Below are 25,085 nucleotides of genomic sequence, written 5' to 3' on the forward strand. Positions count from 1 at the left end.
CAGCTCACCCCAAACCATCTCGATTGGGTTCAGGTCCGGTGACTGTGGAGGCCAGGTCATCTGCTGCAGCACTCCATCACTCTCCTTCTTGGTCAAATAGCCCTTACACAGCCTGGAGGTGTGTTTGGGGTCATTGTCCTGTTGAAAAATAAATGATCGTCCAACTAAACGCAAACCGGATGGGATGGCATGTCACTGCAGGATGCTGTGGTAGCCATGCTGGTTCAGTGTGCCTTCAATTTTGAATAAATCCCCAACAGTGTCACCAGCAAAACACCCCCACACCATCACACCTCCTCCTCCATGCTTCACAGTGGGAAGCAGGCATGTGGAATCCATCCGTTCACCTTTTCTGCGTCTCACAAAGTCACGGCGGTTGGAACCAAAGATCTCAAATTTGGACTCATCAGACCAAAGCACAGATTTCCACTGGTCTAATGTCCATTCCTTGTGTTTCTTGGCCCAAACAAATCTCTTCTGCTTGTTGCCTCTCCTTAGCAGTGGTTTCCTAGCAGCTATTTGACCATGAAGGCCTGATTGGCGCAGTCTCCTCTTAACAGTTGTTCTAGAGATGGGTCTGCTGCTAGAACTCTGTGTGGCATTCATCTGGTCTCTGATCTGAGCTGCTGTTAACTTGCGATTTCTGAGGCTGGTGACTCGGATGAACTTATCCTCAGAAGCAGAGGTGACTCTTGGTCTTCCTTTCCTGGGTCGGTCCTCATGTGTGCCAGTTTCGTTGTAGCGCTTGATGGTTTTTGCGACTCCACTTGGGGACGCATTTAAAGTTTTTGCAATTTTCCGGACTGACTGACCTTCATTTCTTAAAGTAATGATGGCCACTGGTTTTTCTTTAGTTAGCTGATTGGTTCTTGCCATAATATGAATTTTAACAGTTGTCCAATAGGGCTGTCGGCTGTGTATTAACCTGACACAACACAACTGATGGTCCCAACCCCATTGATAAAGCAAGAAATTCCACTAATAAACCCTGATAAGGCACATCTGTGAAGTGGAAACCATTTCAGGTGACTACCTCTTGAAGCTCATCGAGAGAATGCCAAGAGTGTGCAAAGCAGTAATCAGAGCAAAGGGTGGCTATTTTGAAGAAACTAGAATATAAAACATGTTTTCAGTTATTTCACCTTTTTTTGTTAAGTACATAACTCCACATGTGTTCATTCATAGTTTTGATGCCTTCAGTGAGAATCTACAATGTAAATAGTCATGAAAATAAAGAAAACGCAGTGAATGAGAAGGTGTGTCCAAACTTTTGGCCTGTACTGTATATAAAAGAATTCTATATGGAATAACATTATGAGGCAGCAAAGAGCAGTTCTACTGTATGTCTGCATCTGTAGGCCTGGAAATGTAGGTTGGCAACAGCAGGTGGTGCTGCTTTCCTATTAGATGATAGGCTACTGAATGGGAGGGAGAGGAGAATAAGCCTTTTGCAAGACATTGTTTTGATTTAACACAGCATTATTTTACAAACATATTTGCTGATGTTCGTGATTGTTAACCAAAATATGGACTGTATTGTTTGATTTCACTTTGAGCTTATTTTAAAATAGAGAACAAAGTTGAAATGCATTGTCCAAACTTGCCCCAGCAGACATATGTGTTGTCTGATAACAGCGAGTCCACTGTCACGCCCAGGCAGGATATGAGTGTTTGTTTATGTGTGTCTGAATACACAAATTTGCTCAGACGTCCTCAGAGCAGCCAGTCTGGTGTGAGCAACCAGGGCTTTAGCAATGTCTACTCTTCTGCTGGTTGTGGCGGTTGTTGTAGGGTTTGCTTACATTTACCGCCATGTTGTGGTTAAGGGAAAGCGGTGCACAAGTAAAGCAAGGCTGGATGGGAAAACTGTGATTGTGACCGGTAAGTAAAGATTCTTATTACTGTGTGCCATGAGGGGCAGAAGACATATCCAGTGACTTTTTTCTATAGGCTATTAATTGGATGTGTGGACTACACTCAACAAATTTTGCATTAAGAAGCAGCTCTTACAGCACATTTTATAGCTTACCAATTTCAGTTGCAGGCACTGCAACTCTGAATGAAAACAAGACTCTAAGAACATAAAACAGAGAATTTGAAAGTAGAGATATAAATCATGTCTTCATTTTAAGACTGTGTGTCCAAGAATTTTGGTTCCTTCTTTGTGGCTCCATCATTATGGGTGACTTCTTTTCATCACACAAGACGCACATGTCATTTGAGTCACTGTTAATAAAAACAGATATTGGTAAGTGCTGCTTTAATGGAATGATTAACTCAGAAACTGGTCATTTTAATATCAGTGTTATGTTGAATTGGTGAAGAATACTTTGACAAACAGAGACTCCAACAACAGGAAAAAATCTTGATGAACTGAAGAAATAGGGGGCCACAACAGCAAAATTTTATAAAAACATCAATTTTCAAACTGAAACAACTCCTGCAGTATAATCCAAATCTCATTTATCCAGTCATCTGGTCAGTACTTCCCAAACACATGTATTTTTGCTAAAACCTTACTATTCAAAACACTTAAGCATAAACAGTCTCAGGCAAGGATGATTAGTGTGCCTGCAGACTTCACACGCTTTCCCAGGTGCCTTACTTGTACGCGGAAGTGTTAAACATCGTAAGATTTTAGTAAAAAATGCATGTACTTTGGAAAGACTGAGCATATGACTGCATACATGAGGTTTGTGTGAGAATTTGGAAATGGATTTGATTTTGCTTTGTTGTGGTTAAGCATGGCTCTCTTTTACCATCCTACCAGGATGCAGTTGCATAATCCATGCACTTATACAACAAGCTCTCTCACAAGGCAGAACACACAGAACTGTGTGCCAAGGCCATGGGTGCAGTGGCATACCTCAGAGCTGTACACAAAGATGGAAAAGTTGAAATGGAGTTTGTTTGGGGAAGAGCAGAATTAGCCCTCTGCTCAGAGCCAACTGTTTCTCAGCTTCAGTCGTGTGCTGCAGTGATAGCCATGGAAATTGCAGGACACATTTGCAATGAACAAAACCTCAGGCTAGATGCTATCAAGTGATAGTAAAGTAGTCTTAGGCTACATCAATCAATCAATCAATCAATCAGTCAATCAATCAATCATTTATTTGTCACATGGAATTATAAAAAGTCTAACTCCCACTCCCCACCAACTCCTTTAACTTGTGCACTATAATTTTTTATGCGTCTTCTTACTGTTGCTGTTGCTGTATAATTGTCCGTGTCTGTTAAGCCATGGTTTCTGGCTGTGGAATGATTTAACCGTCCTTCAAAGAAATCATAATAAATCACCAGTACATCCTACAGAGCTCATTTTTTCAGCACTGAATTGTGACAAAACCTTGCTTCACTGCAACCTATAGTAAATTCAGAAGTCAATCAATATTTTTTAGAATATGCTAAATTAATCAACATATTTATCTCCAATCCTCTTCATTCAAATGCAACCAAAATGGACACTGAAACTGTTTGGATACTAGATATCATATGTTTCAAATTTTGCTCAGATCAGTTTAATGGTGAGTCTGCAGTGATATGCAATATCTTGTAAATTGTACTGTGAGCACAAAATTTTCTATTTCATCTTATTTTTAACCAAATGTCAGCAACATATTTGACAATGCACCTGAAAGCAGCAGCAGTTTTGCACATGTGATATTATTGCCTGAAGTTGTCAGAAGAGGCATGACAAGCCAAGTCTTGTTGGTGGCACAGTTAGCATGTCACCTTCTCTATGGATACAAAGGTTCAAACCCCTAGGTGGGCAAGTACTATGCTTCCTCAAAGGTCAATGTATGTTTTTTGGATTGTATCCCTATTAATTAAATTATAGTGAATATTTTAAGTTGAGTGACCTCCTTCTCTGCCCTCTGTTTCCGACTTATCCTATCCTACTTAATTGTGCAGCGGGGTTGAGGAGGTCTTTAGAAAACTACCTGCGCCTGGGTGAATGACACAAGTTGTGTGCATCCTCCTGTTTCTGTTGTGGTTTAAAAGTTTACATGCTTTATCTTGTTCTTAAAGTTAAAGAACGTCATTCAATCAGAGTTCATCCTGTCAAAACCCACTGGCATATCCCTGGGAATTTTTGATGGCTATAGAAACACAGTGAGTAGGTGCTTGGTTCAGTAGTTGAGTGGTAAGGTGGATGACTTGTGAGTCGCAAGAGTTCAAATTCTGCTCTTGCCATCCTGCAGGTTGTCTTAATCTTTACATTTTTCAGGATAACTTTTGACACCTGTCACATAGTAGCACTATTTGTGTATACATTAATAGACGTGGGATGCATTCCAGGTCTTGAATGAAATAAAAACTTGATACAAAATATAGTCAAGCAAAACACATTTTTTTTACTGAATGCAGCATCAAATTTTTGCTTGTTGTCAGTTAACCCTATGGGCCTTAGGTGTTTTTTGGTATTTTTACTGCCTTTACTTTTAAGCTCATATCACAGTCATTATAAAGGCTACATACACATGCTATCCAGGCTATCCAGATTTGCCATCATTCCATGTCCTTCTGTGTGCCTGTATTTTATATTAATTTTTATATCAATGAAAAAAACAAATCTGTGTTACTAAATTCTTACATTTTTACATGTATCTCACCATAGCAAGTTGGAAAATGACATTTTCTGCCATATATGAAGAGGGGAGACTCTCTGGAATCTGGCAATATAAGGTATTCTGTCTCTATGGCAGCAAAGACACACTTTGAAGGGTTGACAGATGGCCCGGCAGCGTGGAGATGATCCAAGACAGCATGCAGATGTTTCAAGTGCTCCTCACAGGTCGTACTGTAAATGACAATGTCATCCAGATATGCTGCAGCAAAGTCGGTGACATCACACAGTACCTGGTCCATGAGCCTCTGGAAGGTTGCTGGAGCCCCATGCAGACCAAATGGCAGGACCATGAACTGGAAGAGACCCCATAGCGTCCTGAGAGTTGTAAGCTTCCTGGATCGCTCAGTGAGTGGAACCTGCCAGTAACCCTTACAGAGATCTATTGTGGTCAAGTGTTTTGCTTTTCCTTGTCGTTCAAGCAGTCATCAATTCTTGGTGTGGGATAGGAATCAAACTGAGAAATTGAATTCAGGCACCTGAAGTCAATGCAGAATCTTATGCTGCCATCCTTCTTTGGCACCAGGACCACTGGGTTACACCCCTCGCTTTTTGAAGTCTGAAAAATCCCCAGGGACAGCAGCAGGTCAATCTCCTTTTTCATCGAGGATAGCAGGCGTTCAGGAATCCTGTAACTCAGCCGTCTCACAGCAGAACCTTCTTTAACAATGTCATGTTCACCAGTATTTGTCCTCCCAGGATTGTCCTGGAATACTTCTGAGTTATAGATTTCTCTCACCTGGACTTGCTTATCTTCCGAGAGGTGGCTGAGGTCTTGGTCCACTGGAGCACCAACCAGAGGCAAGTATTGCTCATCTACTTCCTCCTCCTCTAGCACACCTCTGATTACCATCAAGTCCTTCCTCTCAGGTCGCTGCACCCACTCCTTCCCTAGATTTATATGCAGCACTCTACTCGACCATGGCTGCCCTGGGGTTGATACTTGGAATGTGGTGAGCCCAAGTTTCTTCAGGAATTCAAATGGCCCTTGCCACTTTATCAGAAGCTTGCTGTCATCACTAGGGAGGAGCACTGTCCAGGGATGAACAACCTTTGCTGGGCTGACTGATCATACCAGGATTTCTGCTGCTGCTGGGCCTCCACCATGTGTGATTGGGCAAGCTGACTCGTTTTCTCCAATTGCTCTCTCATCTGAACAACACAGGATATAATATCAACAGAGTCCCCCCTCCCCCTTGCCTCCCTCCCAAATCTCTCTCAGTAGTTAAAGAGGTCCTCGTACTTCATGCCCGTACAAAAGTTCAAATGGAGAGAAGCCAGTGGAGGCTTGGGGTACTTCCCTACGAAAAAGGGTATGGCAGCCACAGATCCCAGTCCGTGCCACTGTTGTTGATAAACTTCCAAAGCAGCTGCTTTAGGGTCTGGTTGAAGCATTCCATCAGTCCACAAAGCACATTTGTGTCATCTTGGCTGAGTTTTAGGGCACATGGGCTTTGTGTGGCCTTCTACTCCAGAGATAACAGACTGATTTTTACAAGAATGTTTCAATGGTCTGCTAGCTGGCTGGTTCTCCCCCATGGAAGGCTTACCCGCACTGGTTGCTGGCCCGTGTTGGTACTGTTGGGCTGCTTTGAGGTTGTTCTCCATGTGTTGTAGCTTGTAGCTCCATGGTTAGGCTGGTTGGAGACATTAGCCAGCTTAGCAGCCTCCATTGCTGATTTGGGTCATGCTCTCAGGTCCAAACCCGAAGCTCAGGGGGCAACATTGTCAGGTATTGCTCTAATATGATCATTTCACAAATCTGCTGGATGGTTTTGGTCAAATAGGTAAAAAGAAAAATTAAAAAAAAATCCAAAAAACTAAAGAGGAGGGCAAGAAAGAGAGAAAAAAATCCTGTTCCCTCCACTGGATGATCCCACCACTGCCACCAATTGTCAGGGACCAAGCAGTGAGGCAATGAGATTTGGTTGGAAAAATAAGGTTTTACTTACCCAAAAATGCCAAAATCAATACAAACACTAGATGGTATGATCTGATGAGGTGGGCACAGTATTTAGGAGCTGCCAGCCCTTGGCCAAGCCTTTTGTCTTCCCAGGAAGAAACCTCTCACCAGCACGGTAACACTTCTGCTTTTACTTCGTGTGGCTTTGGCCACCACAGTTTCCTTTAATGTTGCTACATTTGATTTAATCATAAATGGGAAAATTTTGTGAAATCTATGAAAATAAAGATAAACATCTTCATGGCACTCACTCTGCTTTGTTATACATTAACCTTTATGTGGAAGACATGTCAGTCATTTTGTAACATATATTCCTTTAGTTTCACCCCTGTTTTATAACTATATGCACATTAAATCTTCATTACAGATTACAGACATTTCAGGGTCTTGTTCACCAGTGAGGGTAGAATGGAGCGTGAGATGGATCAGCGGTTTGTCATCTGCAGTGATGCAGGCACTCCGCGGACTGTCGTGGTGAAGAGCGAGCTGAGCCAGAAGGCAAAGCTTTCGATTTACTGGCCCATCTACATTCCAACCCTCACCTATGGTCATGAGCTATGGATAAGTGAAGCTATAGTAACATCTATAGTAACAAAGAAGTAACCGTAACTTCTGTCACGGAAAAAAATGACTGTCATTCTTGCACCAGGTTTATATATATATACACACATATATGTGTGTGTGTGTATGTATATATGTATGTGTATATATATATATATATATATATATATTAATGTATATTCTGTATATTTCATATACTGTATGTTGGACTTGTAAATAAAACATGTTTCATCCATGTTTTTCACTTTTCATCTGCAGGCAGCAATACAGGCATTGGGAAGACTACAGCCATAGATCTGGCAAAAAGAGGAGCTAGAGTTATCCTGGCCTGTCGGAGTAAGCAGAGGGGAGAGGCTGCTCTTGAGGACATCAAGAGGGTGAGTAAAGCTCTACCATGTTCTTTTACTTCTTCCAAAAGAAGGTTCTCTGTCTGAGATGCCTTGCTGATGAGCTTACCCACACAGAAGCTTATAGTTGCTTCTAATGATTCTGTGAGGATGCTGTCATTAGCCATGTTGCCACACAGCAAGCTGACATCAATATTAAACAAGCAAATCCTAAAATTTCGGTGTCTGTTTGTTTTATATTTATTTTCTCATGTGCTGGAAATGCCCCTCAATATCTCCCAAAGGAGAGTGGGAGTAATCAGGTGGTGTTGATGCAGTTGGATTTGGGGAGTCTCAAGTCTGTCCGCAGCTTTGCCGAAAACTTCCTGAAATCTGAACCCAGACTGGACATCCTCATCAACAATGCAGGTTAGATTGTTCATCGCAGCTTAATGTCATAAACCTGAGTGCACACAATCAGAAACCTGTTTTAAGTGGGTTGGGTCCTTACCTGTCTTAGAAGTTTAAAGTATTTCGAATTAGTATTATTATTATATTGTCAGTATTATTTCAACAACAACTTCAAAGTGTAATGCAGAAAAATAATTCTATTTTTCCTAATGAGAAATGATCATTCGCGGGTTCGGTGTGATCGTCAAGCGCATGGCCGCCTAGACAGGAGCTCCCGGTAAACTACCCCGAACTATCTCGAAATTCTCTAAGTTTAAGACCGGTATCATTGCCACAGCTGTGACAGGGGGTTGTGGACGGCTTATGTGAACCATATTTGATCCTACATTCAGTAACTTTTATGAGTGGGAAGCAATATATGACGAAGCGAAAGGCCAAGAAGGAAACGCTACAAGCTAACGCTACTGACACGATGGAGGGCGAGTCGGACACTAGTGGTAAAAACAAAGCTGGCGTTTTATCTGCTATGCAAACGGCATTGGGTAATGCTATGGAAGAAATGGGCCGGGTCAGCAAACTGCTGCAGGTTCTACAGATGGATATAAATCAGATAAAGGTTAACAACGCCGAGCTCTGAACAGACGTGGACAACGTTATTAAGAGACTTGAGGAAGCCAAAAGCCGGATCTCAGAGCTAGAGGACGACAACGCTGACCTCCGCGTGACAGCCCAGCACAACGCTAAAGCACGTAAGGAGCTCAAAGCGGCTGTTGAGGATGTTACCAACCGTGATAGACGGCAGAACTTGAGGTTGATCGGCCTGAAGGAGAGAATAGAGGGCCGCAACCCAACGGATTGTATGTGGAAGATCATCTTCGAGGCGCTGGATATTGGCTACAGGTGGATCCATCACAACTACAGCGGGTACATCCTACTGCTGCAGAAATACCCAGAGATGATAAACCACCCAGGCCTATCATAATCCGCTTTCTGAGTTACTTGGAATGGGAAAGAGTATTAGCAGCATCGAGGGAAAAATACAGAAAGGGAGAAAAGGTGTGGTGGGGAGGCTGCAGACTGTCTTTCTTCCCGGACATGACAAAGGAACTGGCGGAGAAAAGAAAGCTGTTCACGGAGGCGAGGATGAAGTTGCACGCTCTGGATGTGCGTTTCACTCTGGCGTACCCAGCGGAGCTGCGCTGCACCTGGAGAGGTGAACGGATGAAGTTCAACGATCACAGTAAAGCAATGGAGTTTCTTTAGAAGATTAATACTACCGGCACCGACACCACGAGTTCCACGGGAACCGATAATACAAGCATGCTAGAATTTTAGAAAAAATTGACAAACAATCTGCGCAACGGGACTGATATCCTGTTAAAAACACCAGAATGAAGCTATGGTAACTCCTGACACTTTTCCCTCTCTACTTTTCCAATTGTTTTTCTTTGTGTGGTTAACCCACAAAGGGCATGGACGATTTAGTTTTTGGCAAGTTTTGATTCATATGACAGTTTACTGTGACTTTATCACACCAGATAATGTTGGTTAATTATTTAAGTTGATCTATATGACTGGTCGGGCTCTGTTGTTATTAATACTGGCTGGAATAATGCTCTTCAGATAGTTGCCAATTATATATATATATATATTTTTTACTTTATAGATAAAGTAGAGCCATATTTCAGGTGTGAATAAGTTAAATTGGCAATGAGATAAGCAAGAAGTGGGGTTTGGGGGGTTTTTATGGGCTGGCCAATTTCCTCTGCGACTCACATTTTTGTTTTGTTTTTGTTTTAAATTTAGATGGAAATTAAAGGTTGTGCAGGGAGCTCAGCACAAGTAATGTGTTTTCCTTTCTTATTTTTTTGTTTGACAGTCAGACAGCACTCAAGTATAATGTGGACATTTGTACCTATGTTTATCCTGTATTTGGTTTTCTCAAATCCTAAAGTACTAAGAGCATTTGATAATAGTTAATTTTGTAAGGTTTATCAGCTGGAACATAAATGGATCTCAGAACCCTGTAAAGAAGAGAAAATGTTTAACATATCTCAAATCCCAGCAAGCTGATATTGCTTTTATTCAGGAGACTCATTTGGTTGACTCTGAAATAATTAAATTCAAAAGAGATTGGGTGGGCCAAATCTTTTCTAGCTCCTACTCTAGCAAAAAATCAGGGGTTGCGATACTGGTGCGTAAAAAATTGAATTTTGTCTTGCTAAAACAACATAAAGATGATGAAGGTAGAATAATATGATAAATGGGGTTAAGATCAATCTGTGTAATATTTACGCTCCTAATAAGGAAGAATCAGAGTTTTACCACAGGGTAAATAAAATGCTGGGGGAAATAGAAGGAGGCCTTTGTGTAACTGCGGGTGATTACAATCAGGTACAAGGTGGGATTTTGGATAAAACTACACATTCTACTCATGTGCCTAGAGACAGGAAAGCCATACATTTGATGATGAAAGATTTGGGCCTTGTCGATAGCTGGAGGCTGACTAATCCCAGGGGAAAGGAATTTACTTTTTACTCACATAATCACAAGTCATATTCAAGAATCGATTATTTTTTAATATCCAGAGCTCTTACTGATTGTGTAACTGAATGTACAATTGGTCCTATTGCAATATCGGACCATGTGGCTGTGCATCTATGTATGACGATTGGGACAGATGAAGTGAAGAAAAGCAGGTGGAGATTAAATGTATCCCTATTACAGGATCAAGTATGTGCCAATTCAATAGAAGATGATCTTAAGAGTTTTTTTGAAATAAATACTGGGTCGGTAGAGAAGGTGGGCACAGTGTGGGAGGCCTCTAAAGCCTATATTAGAGGGAAAATAATAGCATGCTCCAGCAAAAAGAAAAGGGAACATAGGGAGAAACTTTTGAAATTGGAAGCCCACCTTAAAGAAAAGGAAAAGGAATTGGTGGGAAATCACACTGAAACTCTCCTAAAGGAGGTTTGTGAACTGAAATTTCAATTAAATGATTTATATAACAAAAAAGTTGAATATGCATTGTTTAGGCTGAATAGTAATTTTTACGAAAGCAGGGAGAAAGCTGGTAAACTTCTGGCTAGACAATTACAGCAAAAAGAAGCTAATTCTGTAATATCAGCGGTACAAAATAAAAACGGCAAGATAGTAACCACTACTTAAGAAATAAACAAAGTATTCCATGATTTCTATGTTGGGCTTTACTCATCAGAAATGAATCCATCACCAGTCAAAATCAATGAGTTTTTTTCAAAGACTTATCTCCCTAAATTGTCTGAAGGTCAGGAAAAACGACTAAATGAAGCAATTACAGAACAGGAAGTTAGGGCTGCAATATTGGCATAAAAAGTAGGGAAATCACCGGGATTGGACGGGTTTCCTGTAGAATATTATAAAAAATATATTAATATACTAGCACCCATACTGACTGATGTATACACAGAAGCATTTTTATCAGGAAAATTGCCAGACACTTTTAATGAGGCTTTAATTTCATTAATTATTAAAAAAAATAAAGATCCCACAGATCCAGGTAGCTTCCGTCCGATAAGTTTGATAAATGTTGATGGTAAGATACTAACAAAAGTCCTGGCAACAAGGCTGGAAAAGGTGATGGCACATTTGATACATACAGATCAGGTCGGCTTTGTTAGGGGGCGATCATCATCCGATAATATTAGATGCTTGTTGCACCTTTTTTGGTCCAGTCATGAAAACGATACACCTGTAACTGCCTTCTCCCTTGATGCGGAGAAGGCGTTTGATAGGATGGAGTGGGGCTTCATGGTGCATGCATTGAAAAGTTTTGGTTTTGGTGATGGATTCATAAAATGGTTGAATGTGATTTATTCAACCCCAAAACCCTCTGTCTTAACTAATGGCCTAACGTCTCCCTTCTTTAATTTAACAAGGGGATCGAAACAAGGAGACCCCCCTGAGCCCACTGCTCTTCATTTTGTTTTTAGAGCCACTGGCATAAGAGCGGAAACGGGTATTAAAAGTGTATGGGGCGGTAGTTGTGAAAACAAATTGTTTTTGTACACAGACGATATCTTGCTCCTGGTTTCTGATCCTGTTAATTGGATTCCACTGGTTTTAGATAAGATTGAGGAGTTTTCAGAGATCTCTGGGTACAAAATTAACTGGCATAAATCAGAGCCGATAACTGTATCTAGAACATGCCTATCATCAGCAGTTTCCTCTTTTTTAATTTAAATGGATCCCAGAAGGCATGAACTACCTAGGTGTAAGTTTAAGTGCAGACCTTGAGTGTATCCTCGAATTGAATATGGCAACAGTTCTTCATAAGATTAGGAATAACTTGGATAAGTGGAAAGTGATAAACCTCTCTCTTTGGGGGAAAATAAATACTATAAAAATTACAACTGCTCCACAATTGAACTATATTTCAATGATGCTGCCACTAATAATACCAGACAGGATGTTTAAACAATATAATCAAATAGTAAAAGATTTTTTTATGGAATGGAAAAAGGCCTAGGATTAACATCGGGAAAATGTACTCCCTCAGGGAGAGGGGGGGATTAGCTCTGCCAAATGTGGAGACATATAAATTGGCTTTTGAGTTGGCCAAATTAGCTAGGCACTGGGTAGGGTGTGATTCAGAGGTTGGGTGGGTACAAATTGAGCAATCGCTAATGGCCCCGTTTACACCTATACAAGCGCTTTCACAAAAGAGGCAGACAGGTGGGAATCAAAATCCCATCTTGACTCATTCCAATTGGGTATGGGCTAAAACACATAGAATACTTGGTAGATCTCAATATAAACAGGCCTATTCTTCTGTGTGGAATAACCCACAAGTCCACATAGGGAAACGACCAGTTTTTTGGGATAATTGGCAAATGAACAACATATGCACCATAAGTGATCTATATAAGGATACAACATTCAAGATATATCAGGAACTGATTGATGAATTTGGGCTGGATGGGAAAGGAGATCTTTTAAATATTTTCAACTACGAAGCAGTATAAGGAGTATGTTGAAGTGTAATCAGGGTTTGGAGGAACAAATGCACAGTGCTTCAATATTCTATCAACATATCATTGACATTCAGAGTGTGAGCTGTGAGAACCTTAGGCTGATCTGGCAAAGGGACCTGGGAAGGGATATTGGAGAGAAGCTATGGCAGGATATAATATCCAAAGTTGGTAGGGCTACAAGGGATGTTAGAAGCAAATTTATCCATTACAAAATTGTGCATCGATACTATTATACTCCTCTTAAACTCCACAGAATGGGACTATCAAAAGATCGAAAATGCTGGAAATGTCAGAGGGCAGAGGGTACTTTCTGGCATGCTATGTGGGAATGTCCCTCTGTTCTCCCTTTTTGGAAAGAGGTAATTTGAGGTAATTTGTAGGGAAGCATTTGCCAGAATCTCCTGAGCTTTACCTTCTTGGGAGTAGAGAGCTAGCACCACAAGGTGTCACTAAAGCACAGTTTGAACTGATACTAGCAGGCTCCCTCGTGGCAGCAAGATTAATCTTGCGCAATTGGAAGAGCCCAAGTAGGCCAAGAATTTCGGAATGGACTAAACTTATGACTGAGACTGCATCTTTTGAACATCTAGGGCCGGTTGCACCAACTGGTCTTTACTACACCTGGTCGTAACTCCTAAGACGGTCTTTGTTAAGACCAGTCTTAAGGAGTGGACTTACGCCGGTTGCACCAACAGGGCTTACGCCTGGTCTTAGCTACGCTGGTTTTAGCTGTGCGCGTCCATGTGAATGCCCCCGGAATGCCCCTCGCGGCCTGCCTAGAGGAGCGCGGTGACGTTAAATGACGCGTCGCTGAATCACCCCGTGTGCTTGACAGATGACAATTGACAGTTGACAGCCCCTCTCATCTGTGTTGACAGTTTATTTACAGTTTAAGATTTGAAGAAAACCTGAAGGATCAATGAAAATTTTACCAACACTGAAATTAGAAAATTAATCAAGCTGTACAGCGAGCACAGAGACGTATCACAAATAAGAAAAAACAGTGTTATGTGTTATTTTTGGGGGGGTTAGCTGTAGCCATCCCTCTGTCCCATTCTTGTGAACTCAATGTCTCAAGACCGCCTTGAGGGGATTTCTTCAAATTTGGCACAAACATCCCCTTGGACTTACCAATGAATTGATTAGAATTTGGTTGTCATAGATCAAAGATCTAGGTCACTTTGACCTTGTCTGTCTCAGTCTTCTGAACGTCATATCTCAAGAACACCTTGAGGGATTTTTTTTTCTTCAGATTTGGCAGAAACATTCACTTGGACTCAACAATGAACTGATTAGATTATGGTGGTCAAAGCTCAAAGGTCACTGAGACTTTGAATCCGTGTCATTCTTGTGAAAGTGATATCTCAAAAATACCTTCAGTGAATTTCATCAAAATTTGGCACACACATTGACTTGGACTGAACAATAAACCGATTGGAATTCGATGGTTGAAGGTCAAAGGTCAAAGCTAGTGTAATCTCACAAAATATGTTTTTGGCCATAACTCAAGCAGTCATATGCTAATTATGACAAAACTTAACACAAATGTCTGGTAGCATGTAATGGAGTGATTAAAGATTAAAGTTCCACTGATTGTCATACACCTGAGTGTATGAAATTTGTTCTCCGCATTTGACCCATCCCCTGAGGGAGCGGTGAGCAGCAGCGGTGCCGCGCTCGGGAATCATGTGGTGATCTAACCCCCTCAATTCCAACCCCTGATGCTGAGTGCCAAGCAGGGAGGCAATGGGTCCCATTTTTATAGTCTTTGGTGTGACCCAGCCGTGGATTGAACCAACGACCTCCCAGTCTCAGGGCAGACACTCTACCACTAGGCCACTGAGCTGGTGAGTTTTATATCCAAAATGTCAACCAAAACACTGTTTTGGCCATTACTCCACGTCATATCTCAGGAACAGAAGGGGAGACATTTGGTCAGATAATGAACTGGTGACACTAATCTTGGTTTCCATCTGAAACAGTGCTAATTGTATAGATCTTCTGTGCTGCCAGGGGAAAATGTTTGTAAAGCACTGTAAGAGAAACTTAGAGAAAGAGAACCAGTAAGAGAAACTGCTGCGTGGAGGCATACAGCTACAAGGTGGTAGTTCAAGTTTTTTAAGAAATTTGATTGAAGTTCTAGCATGTTCACAATACATTCAGTCAGTCAGTGCAGTCAGTTAAGCACTTGCTGAGTGGTTTAAATTTTAATCTGAAATCTGAAATTAATTCATTCAAGTTGCTGCATTGATCCGAGGAATACTACCATGCTCTGCTCTAACTTTACCCCACCGTTACACAAACTGACCATTTTTTTTAGCTGTCTGTGTCTTACCAAAATGCATTTTGGTGTTTGTAGTTGACATCTTGTCTACCCTTCCGGACAGAAATGGGTCAGAGTCAGCTCAAAAAGTACATAACATAGATAAAGATATGTAAGACATGCAAGTTCTCTAGAATCAAGCAATCAATGTTGACTTTTCTTTTGACTTTAGCATGTCTTTATATTCAAGGAATCATCATACTCTTCCACAGATATTAGATAGTTTAAAGGCTTGCTTGTTTTGATGGTACCATGTCTGGAAACAGGATTAAGCTTTCTCCGTGTTTTTGTTTCAGGTATTTACCTACAGGGTCGAACAGAGGACGGACTGGGGATGATGTTTGGTGTCAATCACGTTGGTCATTTCCTGTTAACCAACCTGTTACTGGATCGTCTGAAGGAGTGTGAACCGAGCAGGGTGGTCAACGTGTCATCCGTGGCACATTGCTTTGGAAAAATTGATTTTGAGTGCCTGAACACCAACAAAGCTCTGGGACTGGGGACCTCAGTCATGGAGATCTTTCAGGTCTACTCCGATAGCAAGCTGTGCAACGTCCTCTTCACACATGAGCTGGCCAAAAGACTGCAGGGAACCAAGGTCACCTGTTACTCCCTCCATCCAGGTCAGTAGTCAGAGTATGTCACCATTATATTCATGCACAAGAATGGGTAATAAATTATAGTAATAATATAGTAGTATATAGTAATATAATAATTTATATATACAACGCACACACACACCCACACACACACACAAAAAAAAAAAAAAAAAAAAAAAATCCCCCTCATCATAGTTTGGTCATTCTCAACCACCTTAGGAGGTGTCTTCCACTGTAACCTTGGGACTTTCAGCACATACTCAGTGCAGATGTTCCTGTACACTATGCCAGCCACTTGGTTATGGTATTCCATGTACACTCTTTTTTCTGCCTGCATCTTACACCCTGCTATTATGTGATGAACTGTCTCAGGAGCATTTTTGCAAAGCCTGCACCTGGGGTCCTGTCTGGTGGGGTAGACCCCTGCTTCTATTGATCTTGTACTAAGTGCCTGTTCCTGTGTTGCCATGATCAGTGCTTCTGTGCTGGCTGTCAGTCCAGCCTTTTCCAGCCACTGGTAGGACTACTTGGTGTGGGCCACTTCTTCAATCTGCCGGAGGTACATGCTGTGCAGGGGCTTGTCCTTCCAGCTCCCGGCGTCTGACCTCCGATTTCACCAGATCCAAATTTGAGCGTTCGAGCATTCATGGGACATGCTGGTACTTCAGAGGTACCCCTGATCTATGGTGGGGCCTCCTTGGATTGGACTTGGCTCTGACCTGTTGAGAGATGGACACAGGAACTCTGGTGGTGCCCTCTTGTGCCTGGCACCAGGGCATTGGCAGTGTATCTTTGAGTCCTGCAGGTTGCAAGGTGGGGTACTGACACATCCTCCAGATGCTCGATTGGGTTGGGATCTAGCTAATTTGGTGGCCAGGTTGTCACCTTGAGCTTTTTGTCTGTTTTGTCTCCTCAGGCCATTCCTGAACAGTTTTTGCATTGTGGCAAGGCACAGAGTGCCATTTCATTGTTTGGTTGGGTGGTGAGTGTTATAATGTTTTGCCTGATTGGTGTATGTTTGTGTGTACACACACACACACATATATATACAGTACAGGCCAAAAGTTTGGACACACCTTCTCATTCAATGTGTTTTCTTTATTTTCATGATTATTTACATTGTAGATTCTCACTGAAGGCATCAGAACTATGAATGAACACATGTGGAGTTATGTACTTAACAAAAAAAGGTGAAATAACTGAAAACATGTTTTATATTCTAGTTTCTTCAAAATAGCCACCCTTTGCTCTGATTACTGCTTTGCACACTCTTGGCATTCTCTCGATGAGCTTCGAGAGGTAGTCACCTGAAATGCTTTTCCAACAGTCTTGAAGGAGTTCCCAGAGGTGTTTAGCACTTGTTGGCCCCTTTGCCTTCACTCTGCGGTCCAGCTCACCCCAAACCATCTCGATTGGGTTCAGGTCCGGTGACTGTGGAGGCCAGGTCATCTGCCAAAGCACTCCATCACTCTCCTTCTTGGTCAAATAGCCCTTACACAGCCTGGAGGTGTGTTCGGGGTCATTGTCCTGTTGAAAAATAAATGATCGTCCAACTAAATGCAAACCGGATGGGATGGCATGTCGCTGCAGGATGCTGTGGTAGCCATGCTGGTTCAGTGTGCCTTCAATTTTGAATAAATCCCCAACAGTGTCACCAGCAAAACACCCCCACACCATCACACCTCCTCCTCCATGCTTCACAGTGGGAAGCAGGCATGTGGAATCCATCCGTTCACCTTTTCTGCGTCTCACAAAGTCACGGCGGTTGGAACCAAAGATCTCAAATTTGGACTCATCAGACCAAAGCACAGATTTCCACTGGTCTAATGTCCATTCCTTGTGTTTCTTGGCCCAAACAAATCTCTTCTGCTTGTTGCCTCTCCTTAGCAGTGGTTTCCTAGCAGCTATTTGACCATGAAGGCCTGATTGGCGCAGTCTCCTCTTAACAGTTGTTCTAGAGATGGGTCTGCTGCTAGAACTCTGTGTGGCATTCATCTGGTCTCTGATCTGAGCTGCTGTTAACTTGCGATTTCTGAGGCTGGTGACTCGGATGAACTTATCCTCAGAAGCAGAGGTGACTCTTGGTCTTCCTTTCCTGGGTTGGTCCTCATGTGTGCCAGTTTCGTTGTAGCGCTTGATGGTTTTTGCGACTCCACTTGGGGACACATTTAAAGTTTTTGCAATTTTCCGGACTGACTGACCTTCATTTCTTAAAGTAATGATGGCCACTGGTTTTTCTTTAGTTAGCTGATTGGTTCTTGCCATAATATGAATTTTAACAGTTGTCCAATAGGGCTGTCGGCTGTGTATTAACCTGACTTCTGCACAACACAACTGATGGTCCCAACCCCATTGATAAAGCAAGAAATTCCACTAATTAACCCTGATAAGGCACACCTGTGAAGTGGAAACCATTTCAGGTGACTACCTCTTGAAGCTCATTGAGAGAATGCCAAGAGTGTGCAAAGCAGTAATCAGAGCAAAGGGTGGCTATTTTGAAGAAACTAGAATATAAAACATGTTTTCAGTTATTTCACCTTTTTTTGTTAAGTACATAACTCCACATGTGTTCATTCATAGTTTTGATGCCTTCAGTGAGAATCTACAATGTAAATGGTCATGAAAATAAAGAAAACGCATTGAATGAGAAGGTGTGTCCAAACTTTTGGCCTGTACTGTATATATATATATATACACACATATATATATATATATATATACACACACTGCTCAAAAAAATAAAGGGAACACTTAAATCACACATCCCAGATCTCGATGAATGAAATATTCCAGATGAAAATCTTCATTGATATATAAGCCCCTTTTCCACCGCAGGAACTTTTATCAATTACCCGGAATTTTGAAAAACCACCTTGCGTTTCCACCAAAATTACCTGGGTAAAAAACTTTCCCTCACCCCAAAATTTACCCCGGAGAAAGTACCTAGTAGGGGGGTAGGACTTTTCAGATTACCTGGAATTCTTGAGGGGCGGGGCTGTTTGCCGGAGAACACTGATCGATGGAGCACACACTTGCAGCATTCCGCACTCCCTTTACAGGCAGCTGCTGAAAACTTTTTTGTCATCTCTACAGGCTTCACTTCATTTGTGTTTTGATTAAGGATGGGTACCAGCCGCCGAGCGGCTGCGGTGGAAACAAAGTTAAGATAACTCAAAAATGACTCAAGTTGACCGCCGCTAGACTCATTACTGTAAGTGACATTAAACCTTAGAGAGTAAGAAGCCGATACTTTTTCAATACATGTGTTCAGAACATGTAAACATGTAGACAGCGATATTCAATATGCTCCATCCACAGTCTCTCATCCACCGTTACTAACGTTATGTCTTCCACAAGGACAGCACGCTAGTTCGGCTGATAGCAAATTGTTACTAATAAGCTGAAATGACAGCTGTCTGTATGTAGACTAACTTAGTTTGACATTTATCTTAAAATACTTTTAAACTTAGCTGCTGGCTGAGACAAACAGCCCCAACTCTCTACACCAGCATGTAACCAGCCAAGCTGGCGGAACCAAATACAGGGCACATGCCGAATCAGCTACATCATCACGCTAATTTGAATAAATTATCTGGAACTTTGAGGTGTGGTGGAAATGCAAACCACACAGATTACCAGGAATTCTTTTACCTAGGTAAACAAATTCCTGGTAATAAAAGTTCCTGGAAATATTGGTGGAAAAGGGGCTATAGTGTAATTCGTTGAGAGCAAAATAATGTAAGAACAATCCATGGAAACCAAAATCATTAACTCATTTAGGACTGGATTCAGAATCATACCCAAAATCAACATGGAAAAATCAGATCATTGGCTGATCCAACTTCTGTGAATTTCCTCAGGACAACTCATAATGTGGCTCAGTAGTGTGTATGGCCTCTATGTGCCTGTATGCATTCCCTCGGATCTGGTGTCCTTTCACTGTCCTGTCAGGTCACTGCGGTCCGCTGAAGGCCACCTACTTACTGTCCCTCACACAAGATTAAAGACGAAAGGTGATAGAGCCTTTAAGGCTGTTGCACCGAAATGGTGGAATGCACTACCTCATGAGCTGAGAGCGGCCTCTTCTGTGGACATTTTTAAAAAGCAGTTAAAAACACATCTGTTTAGGCTTGCGTTCCATTAATTGTCCATTGTATCATCTCTGTATTTCGCTGCACTTTACTTTTTATTTGTTTTTGTGTATTTTGCATTGTTTCTGTTATTGTATTTTTTGTATTTTATCTTGTGAAGCACTTTGTGAGTCCTCTCTGTGAGAAGTGCTATATAAATAAATTTACTTACTTACTTACAATGTCTGGGCATGCTCCTGATGAGACGACGGATGGTCTCCTGGGGGATCTCCTCCCAGACCTAGATTAGGGCATCAGTCAGCTCCTGGACAGTCTGTGGTGTGATGTGGTGGCGGTGGATGCTACGATGCATCATGTCCCAAAGGTGCTTGATTGGATTCAGGTCAGTAGCATCAATGCCTTCATCATCCAGGAACTGCTGACACACTCCAGCCACATGAGGCTGGGCATTGTCATGAATCAGAAGGAACCCAGGGCCCACTGCACCAGCGTAAGGTCTGACAATGGGTCTGGGGATCTCATCCCCGTACCTAACAGCAGTCAGGGTACCTCTGGCTAGCATGTGGAGGTCTGTGCGGCCCTCCAGGGATGTGCCTCCTCAGACCATCACTGACCCACCACCAAACCGGTCATGCTGGAGAATGTTGCAGGCAGCAGAATGTTCTTCAGACTCTGTCATGTCTATCACATGTGCTCAGTGTGAACCTGCTCTCATCTGTGAAGAGAACAGGGCACCAGTAGCGAATTTGCCAATTTTGGTGTTCTCTGCACGGTGCTGGTGTGTGAGCATAGGCCCCCCTTGTGGCCCTCACGCCACCGTCATGGAGTCTGTTTCTGACAGTTTGGGCAGAAACATGCACACCAGTAGCCTGCTGGAGGTCATTTTGGAGGGCTCTGGCAGTGCTTCTCCTGTTCCTCTTTGCACAAAGAAGCAGTTAGCGATCCTGCTGCTGGGTTGTTGCCCTCCTATGGCCCCTTCACCTCTCCTGGTGTACTGGCCTGTCTCCTAGTATCTCCTCTATGCTCTTGACACTGTGCTGGGAGACACAAACCTTCTGGCCACTGTGCATATGGATGTGCCATCCTGGAGTAGCTGCATTACCTGAGCAACTTCTGTGGGCTGCAGTTACTGCCTCATGATACCACTAGTGGTGTGGGCACTGGAAAAATGCAAAACTAGCCAAGAATCAACGAGAAAGGATGCAGAGAGGGAAATGGTCTGTGGCCACCACCTGCAAAACCATTCCTGAATAGTGATTGTCTTGGTAATTGCCTCTCCTTTCCACCTGTTGTCTGTCCAATTTGCACAACAGCAGGTGAAACTGATTCACAATCAGTTTTGCTTCGACGGGTTGATATTCCAGGAGTTTGACTGACTTTGAGTTACACTGATGATTGTGTGTTCCCTTTATTTTTTTGAGCAGTGTTATCATACATACACACACACACACACACACACATATATATATATATATATATATATATATATATACACATACATATACATATATATGTATAAACATTCACTTCAGGAAAACCTACAATCATTAGAAAGAAGGTTCTGTCTTGAACACAGCTGTGTTCCAACAGTACAGTTACCCCAAACACACATTAAAAGTGATATCAGGCTAGAATTAAGGTTTTGGAACAGCTTTCCTAAGGTCCTTACTTTAAAGCTATAGTGCGTAACTTCTGTTGCCTCCCAGCGGATAATGCGTTATTACAACTAATAAGCCGGCGGCACTTCCATGTACACAGAGTAACACTCACCAGTCGCCACACACCGTGTACACAGAATAACACTCGCCACACACCGTGTACACAGAGTAACACTCGCCAGTCGCCACACACCGTGTACACAGAGTAACACTCGCCAGTCGCCACACACCGTACACAGAGTAACACTCGCCACACACCATGTACACAAAGTAACACTCGCCACACACCAAGTACACAGAGTAACACTCGCCACACACCGTGTACACAGAGTAACACTCGCTTCACACCGTGTACACAATGCTACACAAGGTGGCGAACACCAGGCTGCAAACATTACATTACGTTCATAGCACCATTTCCAAGAAAATACACTGAACAAAAATATAAACGCAACACTTTTGTTTTTGCTCCCATTTTTCATGAGCTGAACTCAAAGATCCAAAACATTTTCTATATACACAAAAGACCATTTTTCACAAATATTGTTCACAATATTTTGCCGAGATAATCCATCCCACCTCACAGGTGTGGCATATCAAGATGCTGATTAGACAGCATGATTATTGCACAGGTGTGCCTTAGGCTGGCCACAATAAAAGGCCACTCTAAAATGTTCAGTTTTATCACACAGCACAATGCTACAGATGTCGCAAGTTTTGAGGGAGCGTGCAATTGGCATGCTGACTGCAGGAATGTCCACCAGAGCTGTTGCCCGAGAATTGAATGTTCATTTCTCTACCATAAGCCATCTTCAAAGGCATTTCAGACAGTTTGGCAGTGCATCCAACCGGCCTCACAACTGCAGACCACGTGTAACCACACCAGCCCAGGACCTCCACATCCAGCATGTTCACCTCCAAGATCGTCTGAGACCAGCCACCCGGACAGCTGCTGCAACAATCGGCTTGCATAACCAAAGAATTTCTGCACAAACTGTCAGAAACCATCTCAGGGAAGCTCATCTGCAAGCTCGTCATCCTAATCGAGGTCTCGACCTGACTGCAGTTTGTCGTCGTAACCGACTTGAGTGGGCAAATGCTCACATTCGATGGCGTCTGGCACGTTGGAGAGGTGTTCTCTTCACGGATGAATCCTGGTTTTCATTGTTCAGGGCAAATGGCAGACAGCGTGTGTGGCATTGTGTGGGTGAGCGGTTTGCTGATGTCAACGTTGTGGATCGAGTGGCCCATGGTGGTGGTGGGGTTATGGTATGGGCAGGTGTATGTTATGGACAGCGAACACAGGTGCATTTTATTGATGGCATTTTGAATGCACAGAGATACCGTGACGAGATCCTGAGGTCCATTGTTGTGCCATTCATCCACGACCATCACCTCATGTTGCAGCATGATAATGCACGGCCCTATGTTGCAAGGATCTGTACACAATTCCTGGAAGCTGAAAACATCCCAGTTCTTGCAAGGCCAGCATACTCACCGGACATGTCACCCATTGAGCATGTTTGGGATGCTCTGGATCAGCGTATACGACAGCGTGTTCCAGTTCCTGTCAATATCCAGCAACTTCGCACAGCCATTGAAGAGGAGTGGACCAACTTTCCACAGGCCACAATCAACAACCTGATCAACTCTATGTGAAGCAGATGTGTTGCACTGCGTGAGGCAAATGGTGGTCACACCAGATACTGACTGGTTTTCTGACCCCACAGACCCCCCCAATAAAGCAAAACTGCACATTTCAGAGTGGCCTTTTATTGTGGCCAGCCTAAGGCACACCTGTGCAATAATCATGCTGTCTAATCAGCATCTTGATATGCCACACCTGTGAGGTGGGATGGATTATCTCGGCAAAGGAGAAGTGCTCACTAACACAGATTTAGACAGATTTGTGAACAATATTTGTGAGAAATGGTCTTTTGTGTGTATAGAAAATGTTTTAGATCTTTGAGTTCAGCTCATGAAAAATGGGAGCAAAAACAAAAGTGTTGTGTTTATATTTTTGTTTAGAGTAATAAAGTACTAGGTCCAGTACATGTAACAGCAACTCATACTACTCATAATGTAATTATAAACCAAGCCACTTACTTATCCAACAGCAGCAAGGCAACATCCGTGTCTGCCCTGAGTCCAATTTCTTCCTTCAGGACTCCCCAGCGAGGAAAAGCGACGCCAATACAAATCCTTGTTTGCCTTCTCCGTCACTCACTTTCCTTCTTTGCTAATAGACCTTCAGCCGAACGTCCAGGCTTTTTCTTTGTGGTAGGATCCACTTCTTCTCCTCCATGTTGCTTTCTCTTTCTACCTGCGCTCTACCTCTTGCTATGACACTCTCCGCTCTTCCTCCCCCTCCCTTCTTGTTGTGAGGAAGCATTTCCTGTGCGCTAGTGCGGGAATGTCGCTGGTCGACACGCAAACTAATAAATGATATATATTGAAAAATACCGCGAGATGTTAGAGGAGCCGATTGGCTTAATCAGCACTGTGTCATCTCCTCTAGTAGTGGCTTGGGTGAAACGGACATTTACGAACCTGTAGAAGTTACGCACTATAGTTTTTTAAACCTCAGTGAGAACTTGTGAACTGTGCTGAAAAACATCCGTGCCAGAGAGCCAACGAGTTTAGTTGAACTGCACCGAAGGCAATTGGTCAAAGATTCAACCAGAAACTTGTGGGTGGTCATCAACTAACTGAGGTGAAAATGCCCAAGGAACATTTGACCAAATATTAAGCCTTCTTTTATGTATGTTTTTGACGCAGCGGATTTGGTACATAGCGGCTAAAGACTGGGCAACTCACACTACATTATTTTATGCTTTTGCAGGAGCTATCAACTCTGAGCTGGCAAGGAACACTAACTCTGTAGTGCAATTGGTCCTGACACCCCTGACTGCGTTTTTCTTAAAAAACACCATCCAGGGATCCCAGACCACCCTGCACTGTGCTGTCCAGGAGGGGATCGAACATCTCAGCGGGCGTTACTTCTCCAACTGCACTGTGAGAGAAGTCTATCCTAAAGCTAAGGATGATGCTATGGCAAAGAAGCTGTGGGAGCTCAGTGAGAGACTGTGTGGTCTCGCATAAAAAGCTTACCATCAGATTCCTCATATTGGGCTGTCAAAATTTCCGTTGGATATTAATCATGGGAGGATATCCTTCAAAGTACCTGATACCTAACAGGAAAAATTTAGCTGACAGGCAAGATATAGTAATGTAAGGTAAAGGTCTGGCACGCCATTCACTGCCAAGGGCTTAAATAAGAATAGAGCCAGTCTGACTATACAGACTAGTTGCCATGACTCAATAACTTTTACAGCACTCCTGATGTATTCATGTTGGTGATTATTTTCCATGTTGTATGCAGAAGATATGTACTCACAGCTAAAGTAATCACAGATTATGTGTAACAGCTTGCTAAAATGTAATATATCCACAGATTTTTGACTGCATTTATTTCAGTTACCAATGCCCAATATAAATAAACAAGTTACTTTTA

The 25,085-nt window shown here is 42.5% G+C and overlaps 1 protein-coding gene across 1 annotated transcript; it reads left to right on the top strand.

Moving 5' to 3' along the window:
* Positions 1–1,689: 1,689 nt before the first annotated feature.
* LOC117259874 (dehydrogenase/reductase SDR family member 13-like) lies at positions 1,690–25,085 on the top strand. Its single transcript, XM_033631657.2, has 5 exons — positions 1,690–1,881; positions 7,410–7,528; positions 7,783–7,906; positions 15,520–15,846; positions 24,414–25,085. Exons 1-5 carry the CDS (start codon positions 1,755–1,757, stop codon positions 24,671–24,673), a joined length of 957 nt encoding a protein of 318 aa, XP_033487548.2. The 5' UTR covers positions 1,690–1,754; the 3' UTR covers positions 24,674–25,085.

The sequence above is a fragment of the Epinephelus lanceolatus genome, chromosome 4 (genome assembly GCF_041903045.1).
Source record: "Epinephelus lanceolatus isolate andai-2023 chromosome 4, ASM4190304v1, whole genome shotgun sequence".
Lineage (NCBI taxonomy): Eukaryota > Metazoa > Chordata > Actinopteri > Perciformes > Serranidae > Epinephelus > Epinephelus lanceolatus.